The 15169-nt window shown below is 41.2% G+C and overlaps 1 protein-coding gene across 1 annotated transcript in view; it reads right to left on the bottom strand.

Moving 5' to 3' along the window:
• Grxcr1 (glutaredoxin and cysteine rich domain containing 1) overlaps positions 1 to 15169 on the bottom strand; it is a 102684-nt gene that overhangs the window by 34210 nt on the left and 53305 nt on the right. The window contains exon 2 of the mRNA XM_060378720.1: positions 7536 to 7778. Coding sequence (XP_060234703.1) covers positions 7536 to 7778 — 243 coding nt within the window. The remainder of the gene's footprint in view (positions 1 to 7535; positions 7779 to 15169) is intronic.

Genomic DNA, 15169 nt, shown 5'->3' with positions numbered 1-15169 from the left:
CCTCCCCTACTAGTGGACTAGGGGAGGGGCATGTGTGAGAAAGGGAAGGAGGATGAACTGGGAGGGGAGGAGGGAGAGGTTTATGGGGAGGATACAAAGTGAATAAAGTATAATTAATAAAAATTAAAATTAAAAAATTAAAAGATCGAAGCTTACACGTATAATGCACACGTACTTTTCTTCTCCAGCAGGACTGAAAATAGGAACCAATATCTAAATTAAGAAGCACATGATTTGCTTCCTGGGGGACTCTATCCTACGGTGTGACCTATGCCCTCATTAATTTGCAGCCCAGTTTTAAACAGGCAGAGCTGCATTGGATTTTTGTTGTGGACAAACGCAGTGCACCAACGTAAACCCGAGGCTTTCACACATTCTGTAGAGTATTAAGTAATGGACCACCAGGCACTTCAAAAGTATCCAGCCATGCAGAGAACTACAGCAGTAAGAGGAACAAAATCCTGGGCTACTGGGACAAGGTGTTTCGATGTGCAAAATGACAGAGTCAGAAAATATACTAAAGATACACTGCATGGGTGAAGCTGTTTCCTTTCTTGTCATTTAGAATACTACGTCTTCCTGCCTCAAAAAGCCTTTCAACTGGCATTAAGTTTCGGGAGCAAATGCCTGAATTGTACATTAACAGGTTTCAAAGCGCTAACTGACCTAACTTTTTAAAACATTTAAGTTGACTGCAGCAGCTCGTGTGATAAATCACAGCAAGAATTTAGGTGCTGGGCTGCAGAGACAGCTCAATTAGCTTGGCCACATGTGCAGTGGTTTTAATAAGAATGACCCCCAAAGGCTCATATATTTGAAAGCGCAGTCACCATGGAGTGGAACTGTTTAATAGGATTAGAAAGATTAGGAGGTATGCCCTTGTTGGAGAAAGTGTGTCATTGGGGGTGGGGTGGGGGGTCTTTTAGGCTCAAAAGCCAGTGCCTGACCAAATCTCATTCTCTCTGCCTGCAAATCAAGATGCAGTTCTCAGCTTTACGCCATCACCACGTCTGCTGTTTCTGCTGCCTTGCTCTCGGCTTACAGCCTCTGAAACTGTAAGCAAGCCCCTTATTAAATGTTTTCTCTTGCAGGGGTTGTCAGGTCGTGGTGTCTCTTCACAGCAAGGTAACAGTGACTAAGACGGCATGCAAGCAAGACAACTTGAGTTTGAACCTCCGAACCCACGTCACAGTGGAGTATACATAGGAAGGCCAGCACAGGGAAACAGTGGCAAATATCTGGCCGGAGCTCACTCGCCAGCCAGCCCGAGTTTCCAGACAGTGAGACACCACATGTGAAAAAGAGAGAAAAGTTGGCAGCATTCCTGAAGCAAGGACATCAGTGGTTGACCTCAGTCCTCCGCGTGGGGATGCAAGCATGTGCGTTTGCACACCAATAAATACACAGAGACACACACTCAAGTCAGAGAGGAAGTGAAATTTGCATTTCTTCCTTTTGCATTTCTCCTGTGAGAATGAGACCAGAGGGAAAGGAGGATGAGCAGGTAAAAGTGGGAGGCTGAAAATGAAGATTTGGCTAAAGCTACAGCAGGATGCTGCTGGTAGCATTATAGAAATGGAAAAAAAAAAAAAAGTTGTAAGTTAATGATGTGTCACTGTGAAAATGTGAGAATTTCATTTACACCCACAAACCTGGGTTTTTAGTACCAAACACAAACACATTTATGGGCATGTGAGAGTTCAGACATTTTCAACAGCTTTGCTCAATCAGGTTGAATCAGACCTTCAACCTAAAAACGCAGGGCAACAGTGAGCACATTTGGGTCAAGCAAAAGCCTACGATTAAATAGAGCAAAGTTCTAATTTGTTGCAGGCATGACTACAAATGTTCATGAGCTTATTGTATGCTCAGAGACATAGTGTATTATAGGTCCAGACAGCCCTCCTGTAAGGAGGTACAGTCCATTTCTGTCGTCCACCTGGACTTGATTGCAAGTCCTATTTAAATCAGTGGACTGAAGTCACAGGTGACACAGAGGGCTCAGAGGTGCCTGCGCCCTGGGGCTGTCCTCCTTTCTCTGCTGGCAGGCCCTTTGCCATGTCTGACATGCAAGAGCTGGATACAGGAGAGACTTTAAAGGAAGTATGAAATTTTCCACAAAAGCTAAGAACAGAAATGCCGTATGACCCAGCTATACCACTCCTGGCTATGCACTCAAGGGATTCTGTATCCTACCACAGAGAAGCTAGCACAGTCAGGTTTGTTACGGCTCTGTTCCCACTGGCAAGGCAATGGACTCACACTCGATAATCCATCAATAGGTAACTGGATAATGGAATAGTCATACACGTATTTACTGGAATTCAACCAAAAATTAAAATAAAATAAAATTGGGAAATTTTCAAGAAAGTGGAAGGAACTGGAATCATTTGAAGAGCAGTGACCCAGGCGCAAGAAGAGAAATGCCGTATCTTCTCACTCATGTGAGTCCTAGCCTCAGACTGTTAAATGAATGTGTTCTGGTAGGAATAAACTTGAGTGAAGACCAGGATAACAGAAATTGGCCAGTATGACTGGAAAGAAAAGATAAATGAATGGAGATAGGTCAAGGAAGACAATTGGGAAAACTTGAATGGAGAATAGAGGGGGTGAAATAGTACAGGGGGAGAGGGAAGGTGAGAGGAGAGGAACCCAGGGGAGGCAGCAGGAGAATCAAACAAAATTAAAATATGTATGAAAACACCATGTGGAAAACTATCATTCTGCAGGCTAGTTAAACTATCAAACTATCGCCCCTGAGCCCATCCATGGTCACTCAGTTCTAGCCAAGAACAGACCACAGAGAGTAACCAAAACCCCCCTATACTGCCACCTACAGAACTGATGGTATGCTGTGAATTTCGGGGGAGGGGAGTATTTACCTAACAAAAGCTAATCGCCACAGCCACAAGCTAACAACATCCAAATCTTAAAGATAAAATTCTGAGACCTTTATAAGGGTGGTGTTGTAGCCATCATTGTTTTGCTGTTTTCACTATCTGATCTAAAGACTAACGGTAGCACTACACTGGACCACTTGTAGAAGGAAAGTTAAAAGTACAAAATATTGCCACCAATATTTCAAACTGATGCACTCACTCACACAAACACTTCTTGTTTAAGAAGTCTTAATCACTGCCCAATAAATAAATAAATGCATATATGTGTGTCTCTGTGTTTATATATGCATACACACACACACATATATATATATATATGAAATGCTTATTTAGAGGTAAACTAATAAAATGTATCAAAAAACAAAAAAGGAAAGAGATTTATCTTAAGAACTAGCTCTTGTGAAATTTACAGGAATTTTAACTGGTCCCAAACTCACTACCATTAGTTATAAATTGTAGACATTTTAAGTATCGAGGACCATGCATGGACAGGACCTAAAACCCCTGCTCGTATGTAGCCCATACACTCAGTATCCAAGTGGGTTCCCTAGTAAAGGGAGCAGGGGCTCTGGCATGAACTCAGTAGCAGGCTCTCTGATCACCTCCACCTGGGGGGTGCAAGCTTACCAGGCCACAGAGGAAGACAATGCAGAGAGTCCTGGTAAGACATGATAGGCTAGGGTCAGAGGGAAGGGGAGGAGGATCTCCCCTATCAGTGGACTCGGGGAGGGGAATAAGAGGAGAAGAGAGAGGGAGGGTAGGAGCGGGAAGGGATGAGGAAGGGGACTATAGCTGGGATACGAAGTGAATAAATTGAAATAAATAATAAATTAAAATTTTTAAAAATACAATAAATCTTGACTCCACTAGAAAAATGAGGTCATACCCAAAAAGACAGTCACCTGGAAGATTGAATAATATCAAGATGCAGTTAAAGACTGCAGTGTGGTCTGATATGCAGGAGTATGATAACTGTACTCTCAGAGTTCAAGGGACTATACATGAAGAAGACAGACCAACATTATTATAAAAATTGCTTTAATCTGTACACCTAAAGAAGTTAAGCAAGAAGGAGGACCCTGAGTAAGATAATCAATCCTCACTTAGAAAGACAAACAGGATGGACATTGGAAGAAGGAGAAAATAGGAAACAGGACAGGAGCCTATCACAGAGGGCTTTTGAAAGACTCTACTCAGCAGTGTATCAAAGCAGATGCTGAGACGCATAACCAAACTTTGGGCAGAGTGCTGGGAAAGGGGAGATAGTAGGACCTGGAGAGAGCAGGAGCTCCACAAGGAGAGCAGCAGAACCAAAATATATGGGCACAGGGGTCTTTTCTGAGACTGATACTCCAACCAAGGACCATTCATGGAGATAACCTAGAACCCCTGCTCAGATGTAGCCCATGGCAAGTCAGTATCCAAGTGGGTACCCTAGTAAGGGGAACAGGGGCTATCTATGACATGAACTCAGTGGCTAGTTTTTTGATCATCCCACCCCTGAGGGAGGAGCAGCCTTGCCAGGCCACAAAGGAGGACAATGAAGCCAGTCCTTATGAGACCTGATAACCTAGGGTCAGACAGAAGGGGAGGTCAGTGGACTTGGAGAGGGGCATGGGAGGAGATGAGGAATGGAGGGTGGGATTGGGAGGGAATGAAGGAGGGGGTACAGCTGGGATACAAAGTGAATAAAATGTATTAATATTAAAAAATAAAAATTTAATAAAAAATAGACAACAAAAAATGTCCCTTTATATATGAGGATAAAGGGACATTTTTTTTTTTAATTTCACTGTTTCAAAAAGAACTAGAACCAGTGGTTAGGGAGAGTTAGGTCCAAGTTTGTTTTCAACATGTGTAATAATTTATATTATTAAAAGAGTGTAATAGCTGGGCCTAATGATGCAATTCTATGATCTAAACACTCTGGAGGCATGAACAGGAGGATCATTGGCTCATTCAAGACAAGCCTGGGCAAGTCTGAGGCTAGTCTGGACAACTTAGCAAGATTCTATCTCAGAAATTTAAGGGGCTGGTGAGATGGCTAGGGGGTTACAATCACTGGTTCATCTTCCAGAAGTCTGAGTCCAATTCTCAGCAACCACATGGTTGCTCACAACCGTCTGTAAAGGGATCTGATGCCCTCTTCTGGCATGCAGGCGTACATAAATACAGAGCACTTATACATTAAATAAATAAATAAATAATTTAAAAAAAATTAAAGCAGAGTACTTGGGAATACACTTTAGTAGCAGAATATTATTTAGCATGCACCAAAACCTTCATTCATTCCCCAGGACCTAAATAGATAAATAAGTTAAATATATGAATGTGTATATATATATATATATATATATATATATATATGAATGTGTGTGTATGATTCCCACATCCTGATTCCTCTCACTCACTAACTTCAAGCTACCTTAAAGGGTTTCCTATGACAATTTAAAACACTGCAAATGTTAGAGAAGTCACCAGCTTCCTAGGGCAGCAGCCAAATTTTCCTCCTTGGAAAATAATGTCTCATAATCTGCCAAAACCCAGCAGAGGGCATCCTTCCATTTCAGATCCATGAATCGTGCAGAGGAAACCCATCATAGTGTAACATATTCCACTGACGCCTCTGCATCTGGATTCAAACAACGTTCGCCTGGGTTTGGAGGAGAACCGTCAAACAATTTATTCCGAACCTGACTCCCTCCAGGGGTAGAGCAGCAGCTCGAAATTACAGAAGCAGCAGAGTCCCCCCTGCGGCCTTTGTCTCCTAGATGCAGAGCATGCATGTAAAGAGATCAGAGGGGAGACACGACTGAGAAAGAGCCAGGGCCCTGACCTCATTTGTAGCAATTGCCTTCTGTCCCTCCAACTGAAAGACAAATGATGAGACAGGTATACTGGCCTGGTACATTGCCTCAGAAACAGTATTGGATTGAAACTCATGGGCTTTGTGTATACTACGCAAGCACTCTACCAACTGAGCTACCTTCCCAACCTCAGCCTATAATCCTTGTATGTTACATTCTCCCAGTGCCGGAAAATATCATATCCTTTGTTTATGGAGGAGGTCAGGGAATGAAGAAAGGAACATGAGGAAGCTGCTTAACCAAGTCATGTAGCCCGCCAATGTAAATTCACTGGAGCATCGAGGTCATGCCAAGCCCTGTTCTAACTGCTAACTACTTAACAAAGACTCTGTACTCAAGGAGGTCTTGTACACTGCAAGAGTTTGGGATGTCAGACAGAGATAACCTAGACTCCCATCCATTCCCCTTAGCCACCTATGTTACTTGGATCAAAAGCTTTTACTACTTTAGGAAAGGGGAAATTCTTAGCATTTCTTGAAAACCTGCTTGATTGTTCTTCCCATCAGGTTCTTACAATCAGCCTATGAGGTCAGCCTTATTGTCATTCCAGTGTAATATGAGTAGGAAATTAAAACAAGGCTGCCTGAGTCCATCATTTCTTCTTATTCAGGAGCCAAGGGAGGGCTGAGAGCTGAGTATCCTAAGGATCAGATATATGACAAACAGAAGGCTAAGAAGATACCATAATCACTGACCTTATTTTTAGCACTACTGTCACGACCACTACTAGAGTTTGCTGGAACCTATGAGTATATGCTGAAACACATAAGTAGAGGATCAATACTTCAAGTCAGAATTTCTCTATTTCAAAATGTTGTGATTTTTCAGTTCTGATTAAAATAAAATCGTATGTCACCATAGCTTTATAATCACGGATTCTTGGCAGTTATCTTTCCCTTAGATAACAGGCTGCTTCTAATAACTGTGGCTGCAGTCATAAGTTCCCTGAAACAAAGCAGAAATCTCTCCTGATATGGATGTTTCTCAGCAACTCAAAGTAAAAAAAAAAAAAAAAAAAAAAAAAAAAGATCAGATACTGAGCATGACAAAGATACAAGTAACCTTCTAAGGTTTGACAGTCTTTGATCTCTGATAAGGGATCATTTTGGTTGGCTGCACAATTCAGTGATTGATAGCCCCCTAGGATTTTTGTTCTCATCCTGGGGTGTCTTACCCAAGTGTATTTATAAATCAAAGGGAGTTAATGACACTATCAATGTTCTTTAAAGAACAATAAGATGGCATGTTTGTTGCTCTTGTGGGAGTCGGTTTATTCCGCTTATCTGTATGTGTGTCTCACTGGCATATTACTAAACTCAAAAAATGATATTAAACAATAATCAGGTAAGATTCTGGCTCTAGACTTCATTTCAGGAATAAGATGTCTGTTTCATTGGCAAGAAACTGAATATTTGATTATGGAGAATTAGAATTTACAAAGTTTCTCTTATACATATTCCATTTTCTTACTTATACTAAAAAAGCAGTTTCAACTTGGGTCAGTTTTCAGAATGCAAAGTTAACTGAGCATTTCAAGAATGTGTTACTATTCAACCAAGCAGTTTTACACTGACTTCGTCTCACTGTATTTCTGCAAGCATGAGCAATACAGCAGCACATTGGTTGGGATAGAAATAAAAATCCAAGCCCTCTGGTCTGAGCTCCCTCGAATAACAAATGTCTGGGTGGCCACGTCACAAGTCATTGTTTTGTACAGTTTGGAGGTGGGACATATGGCAAAGCCGGTTTTCTTCTGTAGCAAACTTACCCCAAGATAATGGCCGTCAATGAACACAACAGGGAGGGAAGGAGCTTCGGAGACCCGCCTGCACCGCTCATCCAGCTCTTTCCCATAGTCACCGTTCAGAGCTATGTTCTTCTCTTCAAATTTTACTCGATGGTTTTGGAAGATCTTTCTAACCAGTTCACATCTCTCAAAGGTTGTCCTCACCACACGAAGGCAGGTCGTATAAATCACCACACGGTCAAATTCCAGGTCAGCTGAAGGTTGCTGAAAAGAAACCAGTGAACTGTAAATATATTTGCTTTACTTCCTTACATTTTACTCTGTGTGCACAGTTTGAATGAACAACTTTGGGTAAGTGTCTTGTACTTTAAAGACACTCCCAAAAGTTGAATGAGCACTTTGTAAATTCAGAGCCGTAGATTAAGACTGAGATGTACTCTTTAGTACAACAAACGAAAACAGAGATTTCCTGCCATATTCAGAATCTACATTTACTATAGATGTATGTTATTTATTATATATAAAGGGCAGAAGAAATGACAGAAGATGGAGATGGATGATGTAATATATGTGACATAAAAGCATAAAGGGCTGATTTTGTGGTGAAAGAGACAGAGGACAGTGTGTGACCAGAACGAATAAGAATAAAGCATAATAGAGCTAGTGAGATGGCTCAGCAGGCACGAGCCACCAAACCTGATGACCTGAGTTCCATCTCAGAGACCCACATGTTAGAAAGAGAGAACCAACTCCAACAAGTTATCATGACCTGCACAGGAGCACTATCTATTCAAACGTTTTTTTTAAAACTGTGAGTGACTGGGCACAGTGATGTTCCCCTGTAATTCCGGCACTCTGGGAGGCAGAGGCAGGAGGATCTCTATGCATCTGAGGACAGACTGGTCTATAAGATGAGTCCAGGACATCCAAGGCTACACAGAGAAATCCTGTCTTGAAATGAAAAAAGGATATGTGTGAGAGAAAGATAAAGAGAGAGAAGTTGTGTGTATATATGTAAATGGAAGATCATAATAAAATTGATTACTTTGTATGGTGATTTATCACCCTGCACAAAACTAAAGTCCAAGTGGATCAAAGACCTCAACATAAAATCAGATACACTAATCCTGCTAGAAGAAAAACTGGGGAAGAGCCTTCCTTGACCTCGTTGGCACAGGAAACAACTTCCTGAACAGAACAACAACAGCACAGGCTCTAAGACCAACAATCAATAAATGGGACCTCATGAAACTGAAAAGCTTCTGTAAAGCAAAGAACACTGTCATCAGAACAAACCAATAGCTTATAGATTGGGAAAGGATCTTCACCATCCCTATATCTGACAGAGGACTAATATCCAAAATATATAAAGATCTAAAGAAGTTAAACACCAACAAACGAAGTTATACAACTAAAAAATGGGGAACAGAGCTAAACAGAGAATTCTCTGTAGAGGAATATAGAATGGCAGAGAAACACTTAAAGAAATGCTCAACATCCTTAGTCATCAGAGAGATGTAAATCAAAACAACCCTGACATTTCACCTTACAGCCATCAGAATGGCTAAGATCAAACCCCAAGTGACAACACATGTTGGAGAGGATATGGAGAAAGGTGAACCTTTTTCCATTGCTGGTGGAAATGTAAACTTGTACAACCACTCTGGAAATCAATCTGGTGCTTTCTCAGAAAATTAGGAATAGTGATACCTCAAGATCCATCTATACCACTCCTAGACATATATCCAAAAGATTCTCAAGTATACAGCAAGGACATTTGCTCAACCATGTTTGAGGAAGCTTTATTCATAATAGTCAGAATCTGGAAACAACCTAGATGTCCCTCAACAGAGGAATGCCCCACAATATAGAAATTGTGGTACATTTACACAATGGAATATTATTCAGCAATTAAAAACAAGGAAATCATGAAATTTTCAGGCAAATGGTGGGAACTAGAAAATATCATCTTGAATGAGGTATTCCAGAAACAGAAAGACACACATGTTATATACTCACTCATAAGTGGTTATTAGAAATATGATATATGGTAAACATACTAAAATCTATATTCCTAAAGAAGCTAAACAACAAGGAAGACCCTAGGGAAGATGCTCAATCCTCATTCACAAGGGCAAATGTGATAGACATTGGAAGCAGGAGAAGACAGGGAACAGGACAAGAGCCTACCACAGAGGACCTCTGAAAGACTCTACTGATCAAGGTATCAAAGCAGAGGCTGAGACTTACAGCCAAAGTTTGGGCAGAATGCAAGGAATTTTATGAAATAATGGGGAGACAGAAAGACCTGGAGGGGACAGGAGCTCCCAAAGGAAACCAATAGAGTCAAAACAAACTGAACCCTGGAGGCGCTGAAGAGAATGATACCCCAGCCAAGGACCATGCATGAAAAGGCCCTAAAACCCCAGTTCAGATATAGCCAATAGACTCAGTCTCCAAGTGGGTTCCCTAGTAATGGGAACAGAAACTGTCTCTGACATGAACTCAGTGGCAGCCTCTCTGATCACCTCCCCCTGGGGGGTAGGGGGTGCAGCCTTGCCAGGCCACAGAAGAAGACAATGCAGCCAGTCCTGATGAGACCAGATAGGCTAGGATCGGATAGAAGAGGAGGAGGACCTCCCCTTCAGTGGACTAGGGGAAGGGCATAGAGGGAGAAGAGAGAGGGAGGGTGGGATTGGAAAGAGATGAAAGAGGGGGCCACAGTCGGGATACAAACTGAATAAATTGTAATAAATGATAATAATAATGATGATGATGACGATGATAAAACACAAAAATACATAAAAATATGAGTAGCAAGTATAACAAGCTTTGTCTAATTGTAACATTGATCTGTGATGGCTAACCTTGTGTTGATGGCTTAAGAGAACTGTAAAGCAAAATTGGCCTTCAAATGATAAAGGCTGATAAAGGTTGGTTTCTGTAACTTCCTGGTCTTGTACAACTTTAACAAAATTGTTGTTTATGTAAGGTAATAAGTCAAGAAGTCAACTTATATTTCTGCTTTTATAAAAAAGGGCTTGTTTTGCAGGACAGGACCTTCTGCTTGCAGAAGAACAAAACGTAACTTTGCTCTTTGTGGTGCTCCTGTCCTCTCCAGGTCTTACTAACTACTCCTTCTTCTGTATGCTTCACTGCACTCTGCCCAAAGTTTGGTCATGAGTCTCAGCATCTGCTTTGATACACTGCTAGGTAGAGTCTTTCAGAGGCCCTCTGTGGTAGGGTCCTGTCCTGTTACTTGTTTTCTTCTACTTCCAATGTCCATCCCATTTGTCTTTCTAAATGAGGATTGATCATCTTACCCCAGGTCCTCCTTCTTGTTTAGCTTCTTTAATGTATCTGGGCACAAGGGTCTTCTCTAAGAATAATTCTCCAACCAAGGACCATGCATGGATATAACCAAGAACCCCTGCTCGGACATAGCCCATGGCAGCTCAGTATCCAAGTGGGTACCCTAATAAGGGGAGCAGGGACTGTCTCTGAGATGAACTCAGTGGCTGGCTCTTTGACCTCCCTATCTCAAGGGAGGAGCAGCTTTGCTAGGCCACAGAAGAGGACATTGCAGCCAGTCCTGATGAGACCTGATAAGCTAGGGTCAGATGGAAGGGGAGGAGGACCTCCCCTATTAGTGCACTTAGAGAGGGGCAGGGAGGAAATGAGGAAGAGAAGGTAGGATTGGGAGAGAATTAGGGAAGGGCTACAGCTGGGATAAAAAGTAAATAAACTGTAATTAATATAAAAAATAAAAATTTAATTAAAAATACAACTTTGCATTCTTTGCCGTTATAAACCCCTCATTGATGTGGCTGGACTCTATGTTTGGGAATCCTGACTTCCAGGTGTAGAACTGGCACCAGTATATGAATGAAAGCCTCTTCATCAAAATTTAAAAAAAAAAAATCATAACATGGTAAAAACTAAATTCAAAACACTAAGACATATTCCAATTTATTGTTTAGCAAGAAATAACAGTATAAGTAAAGTGATTCATTTTGGCTGTTTTTTAATAGCATGTCAAATAAGCTTAATATTAATGACAGCTCAAAAGGGATAACATGGTAAAACAATGAACAGCTGAATTTTTATTGTGTAAGTGCTGTTCCATATTTTTATTGTCTCTTAACTCCACTAGGGAGAAAGCTGAATAATACGAAGGCTTGATGATGAGATAGCGCCACGAAATACCAAAAGTTATCATTTAAACAGTTGGAAGTTCTTAGACCTTTGATCCACAGTTTCCTGTGATTAATAAACCCTGAACTACAGGGTGGTTTTGAAGCTGAAACAGCACGGCATTTATGGACGTACTTGATGAGCGGCAGGCCTCCGGCACGCAGCCAAAAGGCTCTGCCACAAGGAGTAAGGACTGAGTGGTGCAGAATGGAAACGTAGGAGCCAGCACAGGTGGGCAGAGAGACTCAATTGCGGAACGGAAAATAGAATAAGAATTCAGACACAGCGGAACTGAGGTCAAGGTGACAACTGCTGTAAGAATCTCTTCTATGCTCTCTGATAAATCAGATGCCCGTAGCCACTTGCTTGGGGACCCTGCCCAGCAGTGGCAGGGTGAACCAAGAACTCATGTCTTTCTCACCCTGTGGCCATGGAGTAAAACCTCAGAAATGAGGAGCTGAAGTAAATGTTTCCCCCCCCCTCCATTAACCTGGTTATCTTAAACATTTTGTCATTAGGTAAAACCAACTAACACAACCGGGTTATGATCATTTAAAACAACCATATGGCTGTTAAAACTTTTATGAATTCGAAAATTAGATTACAAACCATCCCAGACAACTGCATGCTAAAACCAGCTATGCAGAGCTTCGCTCTGCGAAGTCAGACGAGGTTCAAATGGGAAAACTGCAGTAAAGAAACCCAGAGTCATAAGGACGTCAACACAATGTCCTCCCCTCACAGAAAGAGAGAACGTTTCCCCTGATGGCAAACTTTGATAAAATGTAGAAATGACCGACTAAGTCCAGTTGGTGTTCCCCATACGTGCATGATTGTGGAAACATCCACAGGAATACAGGGAGCCTACAGTGGCCACATCCTCAAGAGAATGATTCTTCTGAAACTAACAAAGGCTCATGTTGGGGAGGTATGTGGAGGCTTGGAGGAGGCATGACCTTATTGCACTATGTACATGGATGAAGTTATTAAAGTTTTTTAAAAAATTAAGATGTAGGGATGATTTATTTCTTCATCAGGGTATAGGAATTAAGTTAACCCAGAAGCCGAGAAGGAACCAGTGATTTTTTTTTTCACAGCTATGAAGAGAGGAAAGGAACTAGAAATGATAAGAACAGAGAGGGAGAGTGGCATCTAAAAGATTGAAGGGCTTCATGAAGTCACTGAGTTGGAGGCATGTGATCCTGGTTTTGTCAAACATGAGAGCTTTACGCATAAACTTAAAACTCTGAATTTAGGAGATCATCTGATCTGTAAATGGTTTTGCCCAATTAAAAATGTTTTAAAGAATCTTACAGAGGCCAATGTATCTACAAGCTGAATATGGTATATGTTCAATTTCTATCACTATAAAAAATACCCGAGAAAATCATCTTATCAAGAGAAAGGCTTATTTTAGTTCATAGCTTGAGACGTTTCAGTGCGGGACTGACAGATTCCATTGCTTTAGGCCTATGATGGGTCTACGGTGGTGCTGTGGGGGGAGTAAAACTCTTTAGGAGGCAAAATAAGGAAGAAGGGACCATGGTTCCACCCTTAACAATGCGGAAGGGCGCATTTCAGTGGTCAAAAGGACACTTTGTAGCCCTCTGTCTTTAAATATACTATTGCTTCCCAACAGCTGTACTCTTGCAACCAAGCTTTTACCACATGGGTTGTTAGGGAGCATTCAATGTATAATTTCTGTTGTAGTGCAAACCACTGGAGCAGAGAGAGCATGGCCTCATCAATTAGATACACATGGGTTCTAACCCAGCCTCTCTCTGTGTGCTTTGTTAATTTAGTAAGCCCCAATTTTCTTATGTACAAAATGGGATAATAATGACATCTGTATAACTGGTTTGCTGAGAAGATTAAGCAAGAGAAACTATGAAAAGAGCTAGGGAGGGTTTACATGGTAGCACCATGTAGAAGGTTAAACAACAACAACAAGGTTACACCTCCCATAGGGATGTTTAAGATTAAAAACACACAAACTGAGAGTGGGAAAATGAGGGTAACCAACAACAAAGGTAGATAGTCAGTACTTCTTAAATTCAGATGGGCAGATCACAAGAACTAAGCAGGTGCTCTTGGGTCAGTGGCTCCTCTTCACACCACAGTCATAGAAATGGAGATCAAAGAGCCACTGTGTGCACGGCAGCCTTCAAAGGGTGGCCGAAGTGCTCCTTTTAATTGCTCATGGGAGGATTCTTTGATTTCTTCCTTTATAATTAGGCTCTCACTTCTCTCTTTATGCTTAACCTAATCACGTGTGCTTGTACTTCCATCGTGTTAAATACAGATGGCAAGAATGGACAACTTCAGCATGTACAAGACCTTGTTGAGGAAAAAAACATTTCTTCTTCTCCTCCTCCTCCTCCTCCTCCACCTCCTTCATTGACTCTTTGTTAGCTGTGACTTTCTCAGATTTAGCCTTGGCTATGATAAAGATATCACCTTCTGTACTTTTCAAGCTTTGTCATGAAAGCATGTTGAACTGAATGGATATTGGGTTCGGAAGGATCTGTTATGTCTACCTGCTCCTCCTGACAGAGAACTTGGGCTTATATCATTTAAAATACTATTTTTATTTCTCCCAGTCATTAGAATAAACCGACATAATGCTATGCAAAAGGTATGTATCACGATACGCAATCAAGAGAAGTCCTTAGCAATATGGAGCTTACAGTCTGAAACAATCAAAGGCCAGAAGTATACATAAGCAAATCCAGCATTGCACCTTGCTAGGTTACAGTGAGGAAATATATAAGTAGCTAGAAGAACATTGTACAGGTTGCCTTCTCTGCTTGCTTTAAAGGTCCTTTTCTGGCATTTGTGTTAAAGAGTGAAAGGAAAAGCTTAAGTAAAATTTCAGGAGAAAATGCTACTTGTAAGTGCAATGGGATGGGAGGAACATGGGATTCTTGAACTACTTCAAAGTGTCCTTTCAGAATCATAAATAAGATAAAATTACATGTTACTAAATCCCTCTACATATGCTTGAAGGCTTCGTATCATGTTGTATTTTATGGCCGCTTTAAATCTCAAGAGCCTTTAACCTAAAAGTAATATCATATTCATAAAGGATGATGCAAGTAGCACCGGATCATATTTACATTTTTAAAAAGCTGAATAGAGAAGGGCCAGTGACACGGTTGAATCAGATGAGCACCACACAAATTTAGCCAGTGCTAATGGCAGCATAATATAAACAAATGGCTTGCCCGGAGTTATGTAGGCCACACTCTGGCCCACTGCCAACTCCTTCAGTCTGAGAACAGAGACTGAATGAATACGGGATAAATTGGGGTTATGGAGTATGGTTATATATCAGAGCAGGGTATTGGGTATAGCTTAGAAGTATGCCTGCCTAGAGGTAGGGATATTTTGGGTGAATTCTCATGATATTTTCCAGTTTTATAATATAAACTTTAAATGATAACTTTGTTGATAAAATTATC

The sequence above is a fragment of the Meriones unguiculatus genome, chromosome 3 (genome assembly GCF_030254825.1).
Source record: "Meriones unguiculatus strain TT.TT164.6M chromosome 3, Bangor_MerUng_6.1, whole genome shotgun sequence".
NCBI lineage: Eukaryota > Metazoa > Chordata > Mammalia > Rodentia > Muridae > Meriones > Meriones unguiculatus.
The sequence above is the reverse complement of the archived record's forward strand: the minus strand, read 5'-3'. Positions and strand labels throughout refer to the sequence as shown.